This window comes from Juglans microcarpa x Juglans regia, chromosome 3S (assembly GCF_004785595.1).
Source record: "Juglans microcarpa x Juglans regia isolate MS1-56 chromosome 3S, Jm3101_v1.0, whole genome shotgun sequence".
NCBI lineage: Eukaryota > Viridiplantae > Streptophyta > Magnoliopsida > Fagales > Juglandaceae > Juglans > Juglans microcarpa x Juglans regia.
Genome location: NC_054599.1, coordinates 18,096,004 through 18,111,830, shown reverse-complemented (window position 1 = coordinate 18,111,830; position 15,827 = coordinate 18,096,004). Strand labels below are relative to the sequence as shown.

At 29.7% G+C, this 15,827-nt stretch overlaps 1 protein-coding gene across 1 annotated transcript; it reads left to right on the top strand.

Annotated features, from left to right (window-relative positions):
- Positions 1-10,777: 10,777 nt before the first annotated feature.
- LOC121258288 (metalloendoproteinase 2-MMP-like) lies at positions 10,778-12,318 on the top strand. The gene has a single exon (XM_041159755.1). The coding sequence runs from the start codon at positions 11,003-11,005 to the stop codon at positions 12,119-12,121; it is 1,119 nt and encodes a 372-aa protein (XP_041015689.1). The 5' UTR covers positions 10,778-11,002; the 3' UTR covers positions 12,122-12,318.
- The last annotated feature ends 3,509 nt before the right edge of the window (positions 12,319-15,827 follow it).

Genomic DNA, 15,827 nt, shown 5'->3' with positions numbered 1-15,827 from the left:
GGAGACCAAAATCAGCGCGTTTGAATTGAAGAGAAGAGCAACAGGGATGTAGCAAACAAGCAGAGAGAACCTTCGTCCGGAATACAAACAAAAAACAAAAAGATTGGCAACACGCAATTCCCTTTCCAAGAAACATTATTCGAAAAGCAGCAGCCGCTCGAAGGAAAAGGATCAGTTGGCATTCGTTGAATGCTCCACCGCGTGGCCCATCAACCCTACATTAATTAATTAATTAGTTACATATCGTTCGCAATGCATGATGTACGCGGCATGAAAATTATTTATATATATATATATATTTAAATGCTAATATTGGAACCTCATTTTCCACATGTTTGTAACGAGATTAATTATATTCTAGTATTCATTTTGATTAAACAATGGGTAAGGTAAGAAACTGTGAAATTACTACTTATCTTAGAAGTTTAGGTCTCGTTTGGTTACATAAATGAGATGAGATGCGAAATCTGTGAATAATAGTAAGATAATTTGTAAAGATTAGTGAAATTGTATGAATTAAGATGTTTTATAGAATTTTAGGAAATGATGGAAAAAAAGTTGAATAAAAACATTATAAAGTTAAAATATTGTTAGAATATTATTTTTATTTTGGAATTTGAAAAAGTAAATTTTTTTTTATATTTTGTTTGAAATTTTGAAAAATTGTAATGATTAGGTAATAATTAAATGAAAGCGTTGAAAATTTGAAATTGAAAAAATGTTTATATTTGAATGATATTTGGATGTTGAGATGAGACGTGGGTTGAGACCATCTATAAAACCAAATGGGACATTAAAGTGATAAGAATAGACATATTTAATTATTTGTATTATATTCTTAACATAAAGATGTCATGTCTTAATTTGAAGTAAACGGTACTAACATTATTCTATGTAAATTGGTTGATGTAAATTACATATATATGTTTGTTGTGGGACATCAAATTGCAATTTTTTTTTTATTTTATTTTATAAAGTAGATCGAACATATTACATCTAACCACGTCAATTTATGATCTTAACTTTTATATATTCATAAGTAAATCTAGGTTTTCTCTATAAATATCTATAATCTTTTGCTGCCAAGTGAAAGAACTTCTATTTTTGGAGTTGCTTGTCTGACAGTGAGGTAGGTATTATATATTTTGAAGGCTAGCTAGCTAGCTACTTGGAACGGAAGTTTCTTAGCGTATTAATAAACATGGCAATGATTGATATATATTAAACATTATATTAAACTAAACGTTTTGATTAAACATAACCTTCTTCTAAGTGAAACAATTATTAACATTAAAAATATCGAAAGTTCCATGGCACCAACATGTGTGCCAACCACCTTGAGATTCCCTATTTTCCTTTTTTTTTTTTTAATCTTTTTGCATTTTCATTATTGATTTATTTAATAATTTTGTGCCATGCTCGTGTGAAGAGTTCCCTAAATGGTTGTTAAAGAAAGAAACTTTTAGGTTTTGTCTGGAACTTAAACTCATCTCAACTCATCATTACAATTTTTTCAAATCTCAATATAAAATATAATAAATAATTTAACTCTTTTAAATTTTAAAATAATAATAATATTATTAAAAAATAATATTCTAACAATATTTTATCATCTCAACTCAACTCAACTTAACTCAGTCATAAAGATGACATACTATATCAAAATATCTAAAAAATATTTGTTGGAGGGGTTGAAGGAAAGGGACTTTGAGTTAATTTTTTGGAACATGCAAAACAAGCATTTGTGAGTCGTGACGGATTATTTGCGATGATAATAATTATTTGCGACAAAAACATACTCATTTTGATAGGAAATAATCATTTTCGCTAGAAATAACTGATCACAAATAAGTAATTTTTTTGTTGGTACACTTAATTTTTAAAGAAATTTTTTATAAATTACACTATAATTTTGCCATTTTAATGAGCCGGTATTGTAGAAGGAAATACATTTGGATTATAGAAAAAAATTATGCTCTGAGATGAAATTCTTTTAGGGGGTTAAGATAATATGTATATGTTTGATTTTAGTAAATAAAATAATAAACAAAATTCAGTGAACTTTCCCTTAATGAAAAAAGAAAATGCAACATAATTAAAAACCAATAGGATGTATTTAAATAAAATATATTCCAATAGGATTAAAAACAAATAGCATTGTTCATGTCGTGTTCGTTTAGGGAATATAACATAAATTATAGGAGTGGACTGCGTTATTTTTCCTCTCCAGAGTTTTTTTTTTTTCGTTTTTTTAATTCAAGAGCCCATGCATGCATGCACCACATTCAATGATTCAATTTTCAACAACTTATTTACTCCAATTAATTCTTAATGAATGAAAAATTCTAGCTTGTGCCTTTATGTGGCTTTTGGATGAACTATTCTTTAGGAGAGAAAATTGAGATCCATATGAGAATTTTTATTTTCATCCCAACTTTCCTAGCCTCCTGATCAGGAGTGTTTTTTTTTTTAAATATATATATATATATATTTATATATCTGAAATGGACATATTATCTCTTTTAATTTTTTAAATTGTACACATAATTTTATTTGTATATAAAACTAAGACTTGGGCCAAAAAAAAATCAATGAATGAGAATGATTTATAACTAATACACATAAATCAGCTTAGTATTTTTTTTAGGAGTTATTCTATTATCAAATCGGTGTGTAAATCAGCACATAATTTACATAACTTAAATGGTAATATTTGATTTATAAGACTCAAATTATAAAAGTTATCTTTTAAATCAAATTATATCATGTAAACACTGTACTAAGTGTACTCTACATGATACATGCATGAGAATAGATATATATATATATATATATATTTTAAATAGGTGAGTTTGGTATACATCATAGGTAACGTGGATCCTCAATGGCTTCTTTTTTTTTTTTTCCTTAACTTTTTGATATTTGTATTCCTAATTGTGTAAGCTTGTGCACTTTTTTTAGAAAAATAATAAATTTGACTCACATAAAAAATTATTTTTTTAATAATAGAACTTACTTTTTTTAAAAATGATTGTGGGGGACTTACACACTCTAAAATTGTATTTACTTTTTTTTTAATGCTAGTTATTATCTGACACCATTTAGTTTAATGAACTTTTATGCTGAAATTTGATTAAGAAGTTTTATGTTAATATTTGATTTTGTTTATCTCGTTGAAATAAAAAAACCGAAGATATAATTCCTAGAAAACGTCTTAAATGGTTCAAACTATAAATGTGTATTTTGGAAAAAAGAAAGAAAAATACTACTTTGGCCCTCAATGTTATTTAATGATTAAAGCAATGACTATTAGTAAAATTATATATATTTTTATTTTTTTAATGGTTAGGGATATTTAAAAAAATGTATAAAAGAAAATGAAAAGAAAAATATTTACACTTTACTGCTGGATGGCCCGCTAGTATTATTAAAAAATAAATGATTCCTCCCGGATTCATAGGAAGAATCTAAATGTATATTATATGAATAATGCTGTATACAATTATGGTGTGCGCAAGCGCCGCGTACTTTTTTTGAAAAAAAGTGAAATTCACTATTAAAAAAATTAATTTTTTCACGTGAATCTTATATTTATTTATTTTTTCAAAAAGAGTGCGCGCTTGCATGCTCAATGATTGCAAATATAATTTCTCATATTATAATATTACATTACATGATATCTTATCATATTCTTAGTTATTTCCAAACATGAGTTGAATTCACATTTTCAGGAACTTAGATTCTCATGCTTCCTTTCCTGGTCTCGTAGATATGTAAAATACTTATGGGAATGTTGAATTATGCGAACCAAACGCAATATGAGAGTAATCCCTAACAAATATGGTGCCTCCTAGCTACCTAATTTGTTATGAATTTAGGGGGAATCAAAGTCAAATTAAAATAATAATAATAATAATGCTATTACGCTAAAAACAGTTTTAAGGTGTGAAAATAAAATTCCTCGCTAAAAAAACATAATGTATCATATCTTACTTGACCCTTCAAATTTGACCAAACAAGGTAAAAAGACGTAACCCATTTGCTAAAATTAGAGTCATTTACACGTTTTACAGTTTTTTATTATAATCTCGCACATTGAGTGGTCTTCTAAGGTCAAATTGGAAACATTCCCTTAAACTTCTATTCCATCCTTTTGTCTATACTCTCAAATAGTATTTGGAGCGCATGAAGACTTTCTAGAATTCTTTTATTCAACTTTTTTTCCCCCATAATTCAAAGAGATAATAGACGTAAAATGTAAATTCAAATTTCAATAAGTAGTATTTTACACAAATACATAAATATCGCATAATCACTTTGAAAAAAAGTAGGATTCACTATTAAAAAATTAATTTTTTTATGTAAATCCCATGTTTATTTCTTTTTTTCAAAACGATTACGCGACAGTTGTACAATTGAAAGTTACAAATATCTTTTATCTTCAATAAGAATAGTGTTACATGCACTTACACTTTTATTTACAATTTTACTTATAAGACTCTTTTTTTTAGTTTTCTTTTGAAATTGAATTTCAAATTTAATGATTTTTAGCATATCATTAATTGACATGTAGAAAAGTAGATTTTTTATAAATTTTTATTAAGTACATTTAACATTTTCCATTCAATAATATTTAACTCCTGGTATGCTCTCTCCAACATCTAAGGTTCAAATGCTATTGGAGATTTTTTTTTTTTTTCCTTGAATTACCGTGCATGAATACAATTCATTGACAACATTTGATCTGAACGGACTCCCTAATCTCTCTCATTTTGCTTTCCTCAAATAAGGTAGAATTCTCTTTTTACGTGATGAATCCTTTATATAACAATATTTTAAATTAAAGATATTTTTATAAAACATGTTATTTTGATAAATTATTTTACAAAATGTTCCTTATTTAAAATAAGGTAAAAAAAAAATTGTATAGGAATGATTTTCCCTCTTCTGATTCTTATATTTACTGTGTATGACTGTGGAAAGTTAAAGTGATGGCGTCCTTTTCACAACTCTTTTCAATTCATCTCATTTTTATTAATCTAATCATTATAATTTTTTTAAATTTTCACATAAAATAAAATAAATAATTTAACTTTTTCAAATTTCAAAACAAAAATAATATTAAAAAATATATTTTAATAATATTTTATTCAATTTTTAATTTTCATCTTAACTCATCTCATGTCATTTACAAAAACCTACCTTTGTGAGTTTGACAAATAAAGGCAAGGCAGTTCACCAACCTTGATCACTCTCGACCTACCTTTCCCCCTCCATTAATTGACGTTCATGTCAAGGAAAGACAAATTGGTGGCTCAATATTGACAAATAATTAAATTTTGCACCAATTTTCATGATCTCTATTATAAGTCTGATTTAATTCCTCATTCGTAAACAGTACCTACAATAATTGATGCAACAAAACTTCATACAAGTTAAATTTTCCCACCAACAAATAATTCGACAAACGTAAGAATAATACTATATTCTGTAAAATTTAATATGAAAAATTTTACAGGAATTATGCGAGACTTCCATATTATAGAATTATATTTAATATAATTATATATATATATATGGAAAATCAAATTTAGTATCCTGTAAAAATTTTTGTGCGAAAAAAAAAAACAATTATCCAAATTGTTGTATTGAAAATCTAAAAATTAAATTTTCCTATTCTTAAAAAATGTCACTGGTTTTCAAAATTGACCTTAATTAATTATTTATTTTTTTAAGAAAAAGGGGGTCTATGCTAACTATACGCAATGGCAGAGCTAAAAAGAGTTTGAATTTGATGTTAACGGGTTCGGGTCAAAATAGATTGATCCGTTAAGACATGATTTATAAACAGTTTATTAACGGGTTAACATTTTTAATTCGAAATCAACTCCTTTTGACCCATTTAGATTTTATTTCAAAATCAAAATTTTATTATTATTGATTTCTAATATTGATATTTCTCAGAATAATTATATTTTTATTGGGAAATGCTAGGGAGCCTGTTTTGGACTCCCGTTTATTTTGTCCGATTGCATTTTTTTTTAGTTTTTTTTACTTAGTGATTAAGAAATTATTGTTTAATAATATTGTGAATTTTTTCATTTTTTAAAAATATTTTAAAGTGTTAAAAAATAATGTGAAAAAAAAATCTTTAAAATTTTGTTTTTCACATAATTGTTTTAACACTTTTAAATATTTAAAAAAAAGAAAAAAATTCACAATATTATTAAACAATAATTTCTTAATCACTAAGTAAAAAAAAAACTAAAAGAAAAATAAAAAAAAGAAATCGGGCAAAATAAACGGGAGCCCAAAACGGGCTTCCTATCATTTTTCATTTTTATTGTTAAGATTGTAATTCTAGACCTATACTCATATTTATTATTGTAGCGTCTGTAATATTGGTTTTATTATATGTTAGAATTTGAAAAATATTGATATTTTTTATTAGTAGGTAGTCTTATTTTTATTTTAAGATATTGTGACTACTAATAAATATAGATTTTAATTTTTATATGAAATTATGTTAATCGGGTCAAATGGGTTATGTGTGTTAGTTCAACCTATTTACATGAAACGTATTTAAATGAATTGTGTTGTATTGATATATTTCTAATTAATTATTAAACTGATGACACAACATGATCCGTTATTTAAATGAGTTAGGTTAATGTTTGAAAATTTGATATGTTTAGCTTAATAGGATAGGTTAAGTTCGAATTGACCTATATAATTGAATGTTTATGATTTGATACAACAAGAAAACGAAGATGAATTACCACCCCAATGGTGCACCTCTCAAAATTTTACAAAAATCCAAAAATGTCTGTCCCACATTCTAGAGGGATTTTTGTAGTCAACAAAATAATCCCCTAAACTCTACCAAATCAAAAACAAAAATGATAGACTTACTATTTGTTAATAATTTATTTATAACTATGAATTAAAATAATATATTTTTTAAAATTTAAGTTTGAATTTATTTTGATTTGATGTTTTTAAATATTTAGAAAGTATTATTTTATTAAGAATTGTAAATTAATTGTGATTGAATTGTAAGCCTATTAGTCCTCAATAAAAAATGCTGGCATTGTTGCACCTTTTTAAAATTTATATATATATATATATATAGATAGAGATTTTTTTGATATAAAATAATAAGACTAAAAAACTTAGCTTGAATCTTTAATAAAATCTAGATAGTACTTTTAATTCAAAAGTTTGGCCTAAAAGAATTTCTATAAATAAAAAATTTTCTCTTCTTTTGAAAACCATCAACTTATGATTTTTCGCTATTAGTTTTTATTTATTGAAACCTCTCTTGCTCTTTTCACGACCATAATTTGAAGCGAGAATATTGTAATGCTAAGTGCTAACGTGGGTTTTTAGTAGATGGACATATGTAAAATAAAGAAATATATAGTAATGCTAAATACAGTATTAGGTTAAAATTCGAACATAAAATAAGATAATTTGTTGAAAAGTTTAAACTCGACTCATATTAACATGGAAATTAAATAAATAATACTTAATTATCTACTATTCACTTAACAAGACTCACTTAAATTCAACTAATTTACACTCTAAATAAGGTTAAAAGGGTCATTTCATTTGAACACGTGACATAACACGTACGTGGTTCTCAGCTGAATTGATTTTCTTTCCCAATAATGATACTTTACGTAGTTGTTACATTACATGAGGATTGAAAATGAAGTTTTGAAAATAAAGAGTATTTTTTTTTAAAGTCAAATCCATATATAGATTAATATGAATTTTTTCCTTTAGTTTTAATTATAGAGAAATGCCTCTCATGGTTACGTCGTAGCTGCATTTGATTTGAATGCTTCTCAAGACTTTCCCCATGTAGATATGTATTAATTTTGAACCTGTAATTTAACTCCACGTGTATATGAATGGAAGCTACGCCGCCTTTCAATTGCACTTGGAAAACCAAAGCCTGTTGGTTCAACCTCCAACTTTGACCGCCTTCTATTGTCTGTCCGTTCTTTAATTTTTTTTTTTTTTTTTTTATACAAAAAGGAAAGGTAGGTGCGATTAGGGCTGTGTAAAAAAGTACGTAACTCAGTCCGTCCGTAAGATTCGGTCTGAATCAATCTAAAAAAGTGGTTTGAAATAGGTTACGGATCGAATCTTCTAGAACTGACTACACGTTTTTACAATTGATCTCAAACCCTAACTGTCATCCCTCTCTATTTCTTTCTGTCGTCATAACCACTTGCAGTCAATTTAAAGCACGAGTTGGAGCATGTTATACAGATTGTTGATCCATTGTTCAACCACAAATTTTCTACCAATTTGGAAAAACAAAAAGAACAAAACAGAACATTTCATCACAGAAAAAAACCAAACTTTATAAACTACATGAATGAACGAACGATTAAATTAAAAAAGAAAAGCAGAGCTTACTTGCATCAATCCTGAGGAGCTCGATCTAAGCATCATCTAGGAATCCCCATAAAACCCATATCGAAGGCTATGCAAAAAATGCCTATTTCATCGTGGGTCTGATGAAAACCAAAATGAAAGCAAAGGACATAACACCTGAGAGGAGAACCCATTTCATCTCAGGGCCAATTGTCACTATCACCTGCGAGTGTCACGGCTAGAGCCAACAGGATCCACGCAGCGATGACTCCAGGAACGCAGCTGCAGCCATGGCAAGCCCTCCCACTCCAGGAATGCAGTTGCATCGATGACTCAACGGTTATGGTTTCGTTTCAACTTCCTCCTCTCACTCTCGCTTTCTCTGCGTTTGTGTCTTTGTACACAAATTCCTCTATAAAAGTGGCAAATAATTTCACTCCGTTTAAAATTATAATCGACGCTCGTGAACTACTCATCAAACTCATCACACTCGGGTGGGGTCGGGTCGGGTCGGGTCGATCCTAAACACTAATCGGATCAGTCGGTGCTCACCCCTAGGTGCGATTAGTGTAGCTATCCTCTTTAAACATGATCATAGAAGCTTGTTTCTATTGTGAAATATCGAGTTTGAGCTATAGCTACTGTCCAATGGGCGAGTTTGAGCTGAGTACTTTTTATTGTATGTCCGTTCTTTAATTTAAGTGTTGGTTTGGAGGTTGAGATGAGATGAAAATTTTATAAATAATAGTAAACTAGTTTGTAAATAATAGTGAGACAGTTTGAACTGAATTCTTTTTAGATTTTGAGCAATAAGAGAGAGAAAGTTGAATAAAAAATATTATAAAATTAAAATATTGTAAAAATATTATTTTATAATATTATTTTTGTTTGAAAATTTAAAAAAATTGAATTATTTTTTATTTTTTGTTTGAAAGTTTATGAAAGTTGTAATGATTAGTTTGAAAAAGTTATAATGATTAGTTTGAAAATATTTGTATTTGAATTATGTTTGGGAAGGAGATGTGATGAGAATTTTGATATGTGATCTATTTCTAAACAAGCCTATTCTACCATTTTCAAGTCTCAATATTTTTTTAATTTAAGAAGACAAACGCACACATATACATATATAAGAGAAATGATATTTGCAGTCATGAAGTGCGTAAATATAATTTTTTTATAAAGTGTGAGTAAATATAGAATCCACATGAAAAAATTAATTTTTTAATAGTAGATTTCACTCTTTTCAAAAGAATTATGCGATACTTATGCACTCCACGACTATATTTAACTTATTATATTCGTTATATTTATTAGTACAATTGTTTTTTTATTCATCTCAAATTAGAATCTCTTATTTATTTTATATTTTATTTCATGTTTAAAATCTACAATAACAGTGAATATTATTTAATTTTATACAATTTACACATTATCTATAAATTTTATCTATCTCAAATAATATCTATTAATATGACATTTAAAAGAGGATTTTCAATTTTTCGTCAGTAAAAATGATTTGTCCTATTTGATAAAAAGAAATATTTTAGACATAAAATAATTTTATAAAAAATTTTACAAATTAACGTAATTTGTTATACAACAAACTCCTCCCACTCATTTTAAAAAGAAATAGAGTCTATAATTAAAAAATAATTTATTTTATATAAATGCTAAATTAAACCTCTTATTTTAAAAGAATTATGCGACATTCTATACACGTAATTATCCTTTCTCATTGCAAAGTTAAAAATGATAAATTATTATTTTTTATTTAATAATCAAAGAAGTAGTGATGTTGTGATTTTTCTTTTAAAAAAAATGTTTAAAAATATAAAAAAATATATATATATATATATATTTTTGTTCTCATCGGAACGGTTCTCGCGTTACATCCTCTGCTCTTGCAAAATTATATACAGTGCCGGCCTCCGGCCGTATCAGAACGTTGACTTATTGGTGTACAAATAAAAATTACGATGTCGTCAGTGATTACAGTACGAACCAGCAAATTCCGTATACGGCGCCATTTACGACCTCACGTCCTCCTCCTCGTTTATTTTTCGCAATTATTTTCATCTGATTTTATTTTTTTAATTATTATATATATTTTTAATTTCTATATAAAATGAAATGAAAAATTTAAATTTTTAAAATTTTAAAATTTTAAAATAAAAATAATATTAAAAAATATATTTTAATAAGATTTTATTTAATTTTAAACCATCTCATTTTATTTACAAAAACAAACGTTATTTACGCCTTCAATCGTCAAAAGATATCAAATTTTTTGCGCGTTCAATCCGTCACGAACCGGAACCTTCCAAAGTCCGAAGCAGACATACTTTTCAACGCTCAAAATATGCAAAAAAATATTGTATGCATTTTCTTGACGAATACGATCTCCTGAAGGCTGAAACTACATATATATAATATATGTTGTTGATTCACTTGAAAACGACGACGAGGAACTCAAGAACATTTCAATCCCATCCTCTCTCTCTCTCTCTCTCTTGGTTATTAAGCCCTCCTTCTTGGGTTTCACAGTTTCGATTCATCATCCGCCAAAAAAAGATCAAAGCTTTTCTCTGAGTTCATTTCCTCTAATTTAAGAATGAGATTCATCTGCTTGTTCGCGTTTGCGGTTGCTGTATCGTTCTTCCTCTCCTCCACTCCAGCCTCTGCTCGTTTCTTCCCCAATATCACATCTATACCGCCGTGGTTAAACGCCACCCATGGCGCGTGGGACTCGTTCAGGAATCTCTCCGGCTGCCACCCCGGCGAAAAAGCCGACGGCTTGTCCAAGCTCAAGAACTACTTGAAACACTTTGGTTACATCAACTCCACGTCCAATTTCACCGACGACTTTGATAGCGACCTCAAAACCGCCATCGAGACCTACCAGAAGAACTTCAACCTCAACGTCACGGGTGACCTCGACCCAGAGACCGTTCAGCAGATCGTGCGGCCCAGATGCGGTGTCGCTGATATTGTCAACGGCTCCACAACCATGAACTCCGGGAAAACGACGCAGTCGTCCAACGCTACGCACATACACACCGTCTCTCATTACACCTTCTTCCCCGGCAAACCGCGGTGGCCGCAATATAACCGGGACCTTACCTACGCATTCCAGCCGGAAAACGAGCTGACTGACGTCGTCAAGAGCGTGTTCACTCGCGCTTTCAACCGGTGGTCAGCGGTGACAGCTTTGACATTCACACAGACGGACTCGTGGGCCGATGCCGACCTCAAGATCGGTTTCTTTGTGGGGGACCACGGAGATGGAGAGCCATTCGACGGTCTACTCGGAACGCTGGCCCACGCGTTCTCGCCTACAAGCGGACGGCTCCACCTGGATGGAGACGAGAATTGGGTGGTATCGAGTGACATCACCGAAGCGACGGAGACATCGGCAGTGGACCTGGAGTCGGTAGCGGTGCACGAGATCGGGCATCTTCTGGGGCTGGGCCACTCCTCAGTGGAAGACGCGATCATGTACCCAACGATCCCGTCCCGAACGAGGAAGGTAGAGCTGGCCAGCGACGACATCTCGGGGATACAGGAGCTGTACGGAACAAACCCGAGTTACAACGGTTCGACTTCTACTACTACACCGTCCAGCGAGAACGAGGGAGACACTGTTTATGGCAGTTCCGCCCAGATTTCTGGTTCTTTGTGGGGATTCAAGGCTGCCATGGCCGCCGGTTTTGGCTTATTGTTGGTCTTGTAATTTCTTTTATTTTTTTTTTGTTTTTTACTAGGTTTATAGTTCTAGTCACATACGTATAATTTGATTTGATTGGTGGTAAGTTTTGTGGTACATATGATCATGGAGAGGCAATTATTTTAGTGACTCTCTTGTATATGATATCTTTTCCATACCCGATTTTGATTTTACGATACTAATAATATAGTCTTGTTTTTTTTGTTTTTTTTTTTTTTTGTTTAACTAATTCTTTGAATTTGTTGGTCTTATTAAGTTCACGGTCGAAGTCCTCTAATTGTGGCGGTCAGATGCCTCTCATCTTGAGGCTCTTAACTTCTGGGTATAGTCATGGCAAATAAAGAGGACCTCTTATGAAGTACTGTTATTAATTCTTCCTGGTAGGGTAGTATAGAATGGGACATCTTCATTAATGATGATCTCTAGCTAGCTAGAATCGGACCACCACTGATATATAGTGGATGCTTTTGAATTTTGATCCTTCCGGAAGCCATGCATGGAGATAGAGGCACGAATATTATTTGACATAGTTGGCCAGCTACTCATGAGATATTTGAAGTTTCTTTTTTTGAAATAAACCACAATTTCATTGCCAAATATTTAAGAAGTCGAATAACGTTTATCGTAATTAATCTCATAGCTGGAAATAAAAGCTGGAACTTCTTTAATCAAAACTTTTCAGTGTCATAAGACAACAAGAGCTGTCTTGGCTAATACATGTACCACAGTACTGTTTCCTTCTCTGTGTAAATTGAACCTTCCAGTCTACTCCAGCTACCAGATAAGATAGCTTTTATATCTTCTATGATGTGTCCATACCATGACAGATCTTCATGAACACAGTTGATGGCATTGATAATGACTCATCTCCTTCCAAAAGCACCTTATTTGAAAGCAAGTTCAGCATAGATTTGGCTACGTTTGCATGTTCAGGTGAGTTAAACTGAGTTGTGAATAATAATATTTTGTGAGTGATGAGCTTAATTTTTTAAGTTGAGATGAGTTTAACTTTTTAGGTTGAAATATATGAATTAGGTTGAGATGAATATAATTTTTATGAGAAATTAAAAAAATAGTAAGTCTCATCAATAATTGATTTGAGATGAGTTGAATTGGATTCATATTCCAAACCTAAAGTCTTCTCTATGTGTTATTTTGCTGCTGGATGTGAAAGACGTACAGACGTGAATTCTTTTGATCAGTAATGATACTCAAATTAAAGGGATGAATAATTCACGGGATTTGCACAGGATATATGCAATTTTTTTTTATTGTTCATGGCATGCACTGTGTATATATCAGCAATCCTATATTTTTAAGAGAGCACGCTATTAAAAATATAATACAAATAATTAACTGTCTATTTAAAATTGCGTCAGAGTCTTAAAAAATAATTAAATAGCTTCAAAAACTCTTTAACGATAAAATTAAGTTGTTTGATTGTTATATATTAAAGTATTTTTTTCATCTCAACAAAATTAAAAAATACGTTTAAGAAAAAGCATTATTAATTTGATGTTTTCTCTCAAACGTGCTTTTCTTGATAGTATAAAACATCATTTCAATTTTACAGAAGATCGACTATCAATGAGTGAAAATATCTTTACAACTTTCTGATAATTATATATTTGCCCTTTGATTTTATCAAAGGCAAAATGTTATGAATATTAAGTGCAACTATATTGTTGTTTTATTTAGAGTACTGCTACATCTATAAAATAATTATATAAAACAATCATACAAACTGACGTGACTTTATTTAATCTGTTAGATCTACTTTACAATAAAAATAACTTTACAATTTGACGAACCATATCAATTTGTGGGATTGCTTTCGTGCAATTCATTTCACTTCACATATTATATATTTCTTACTTGGAATCATGTCCAACAATGCAGTAAAAGTAAATTAAAGATACTAGAGCATATGGGTGTCCCATACATATTAAAGTCTTTGTTACAATAAAACTAGGGTACTTTGAAAAGGAGAAGGTAATACATGAATTAAAGTACAATTATAGAAAGTGGTGGTTTGGTTATACAAAATCAAAGTATTCCATCTCATATAATCATTACAACTTTATCAAATTCCTATACAAAATATAATAAACAATTTAATTTTTTAAATCTTAAAATAAAAATAATATTAAAAATATAATATTATAATAATATTTTATTCAAATTTCAACAAAACATATAATATTAACTGCATAACAAAACAAGCGTTTGTTTTGGTGTGCCTAATTTGCAAGTTAGATACCTCAACTCTTATTGCCTCAGCCCTCCATATTCTCATGGAGGAGCGAGAGTTTAACATGATAACTAGACCAAAAGACCAATAATTTATTGCCGGACTTGAAGAAACACATCATGTGATTGTACCATGTCCAACAGTCGTTGGATCATACCTGAATCCCATGCACTACTCAATTGCTGACAGTTCTAAGCCCATCTAGAAAGATCGACACACAATCTGATGAAACTATAAACATGCATGGAAAGATGGGGGAGAGAGAAAAAGCAATAGAAAGGGTGGTATCAAGAGCCTTACCCCTCTTACTAAGAAGAGTACTACTTCTTGAGTTCTTGTGTTTATATTTTTAAACAGAGGAAGAGGATAGAGTGAGGAGTAGTACTTCGTTGCGAAAACAAAATATATGGAAACCTGTCAATCGACATTAATTATCATTGCTGTTGGGCAGCCATATCAAAGAGAAATTATATTTATAGTTGACGTAAATTCTACGTATTTGATTTAAAAAAAAGGGATAAATTTGGAATTGACGTAAAAAAATTATTTTTTTAATAATAAATCTCACTTTCTTTTAAATGGTGTGCACAAAACTTATACACTTTAAGACTGTATCTAGCATTATTCTATATCAAAGTATATTGAAGAGATTAGAATATGACTCATTCGTTATTGACATATTGTATGTATAATTTTTAATTCGTAGCATTGTACCTAATCCAACTATATATATATATATATATATATTATGACATGCAATAATAAACATACATTAATACATAACATGATGTAATGTACGTACCTGTGTGGAAGAGGTTATTATACGTGTTTGCATTGAACTCACATGTTTATCACCCAAAAAACCAATTTGTTGATTGTTGACTTTTACACATGCACGACTTTCAATGATCAGCTCGATCGACTTCTAGGCTGTGCCCATTGGGGAGTAGATTTTACTGATCTTTTCACAAACAAAGGCGAATTTTTGGTATCATTCTCGTCTCTTTCTGTTACAAGTCAAAACTCATTACCAAACGGGCTGTGTTTTTGTTTTATGTTTTATGGGCATCAAGATAGTGAATTCCATAACAAAATAAAAATTCAGTACTTAATTTATATTTCAAAGTACCTTACTGCTTAAGCTAACTTTAAGTACTCTTTAAGGGTTTACCAATTAACGATAACTATTCCTCAACAAAAAATTAAAAATAAAAATTAAAAAATAACGATAACTATATAAATTATGAAACTCTTTATATGGTTGAGATTGATTTTAGTCACACCACCTTAATTTCTCTTAATTTATATATTCCATGCGAATATTCTTAGATCCACTAATATATATATATATATATATATATATATAATCATCTTTCTAAAATTTTTATATATGTCGTAGCAACATCCACATCCAACTTAGCATACATTGTTTTTTACTAGAATATGATAAAAGATTTGGCA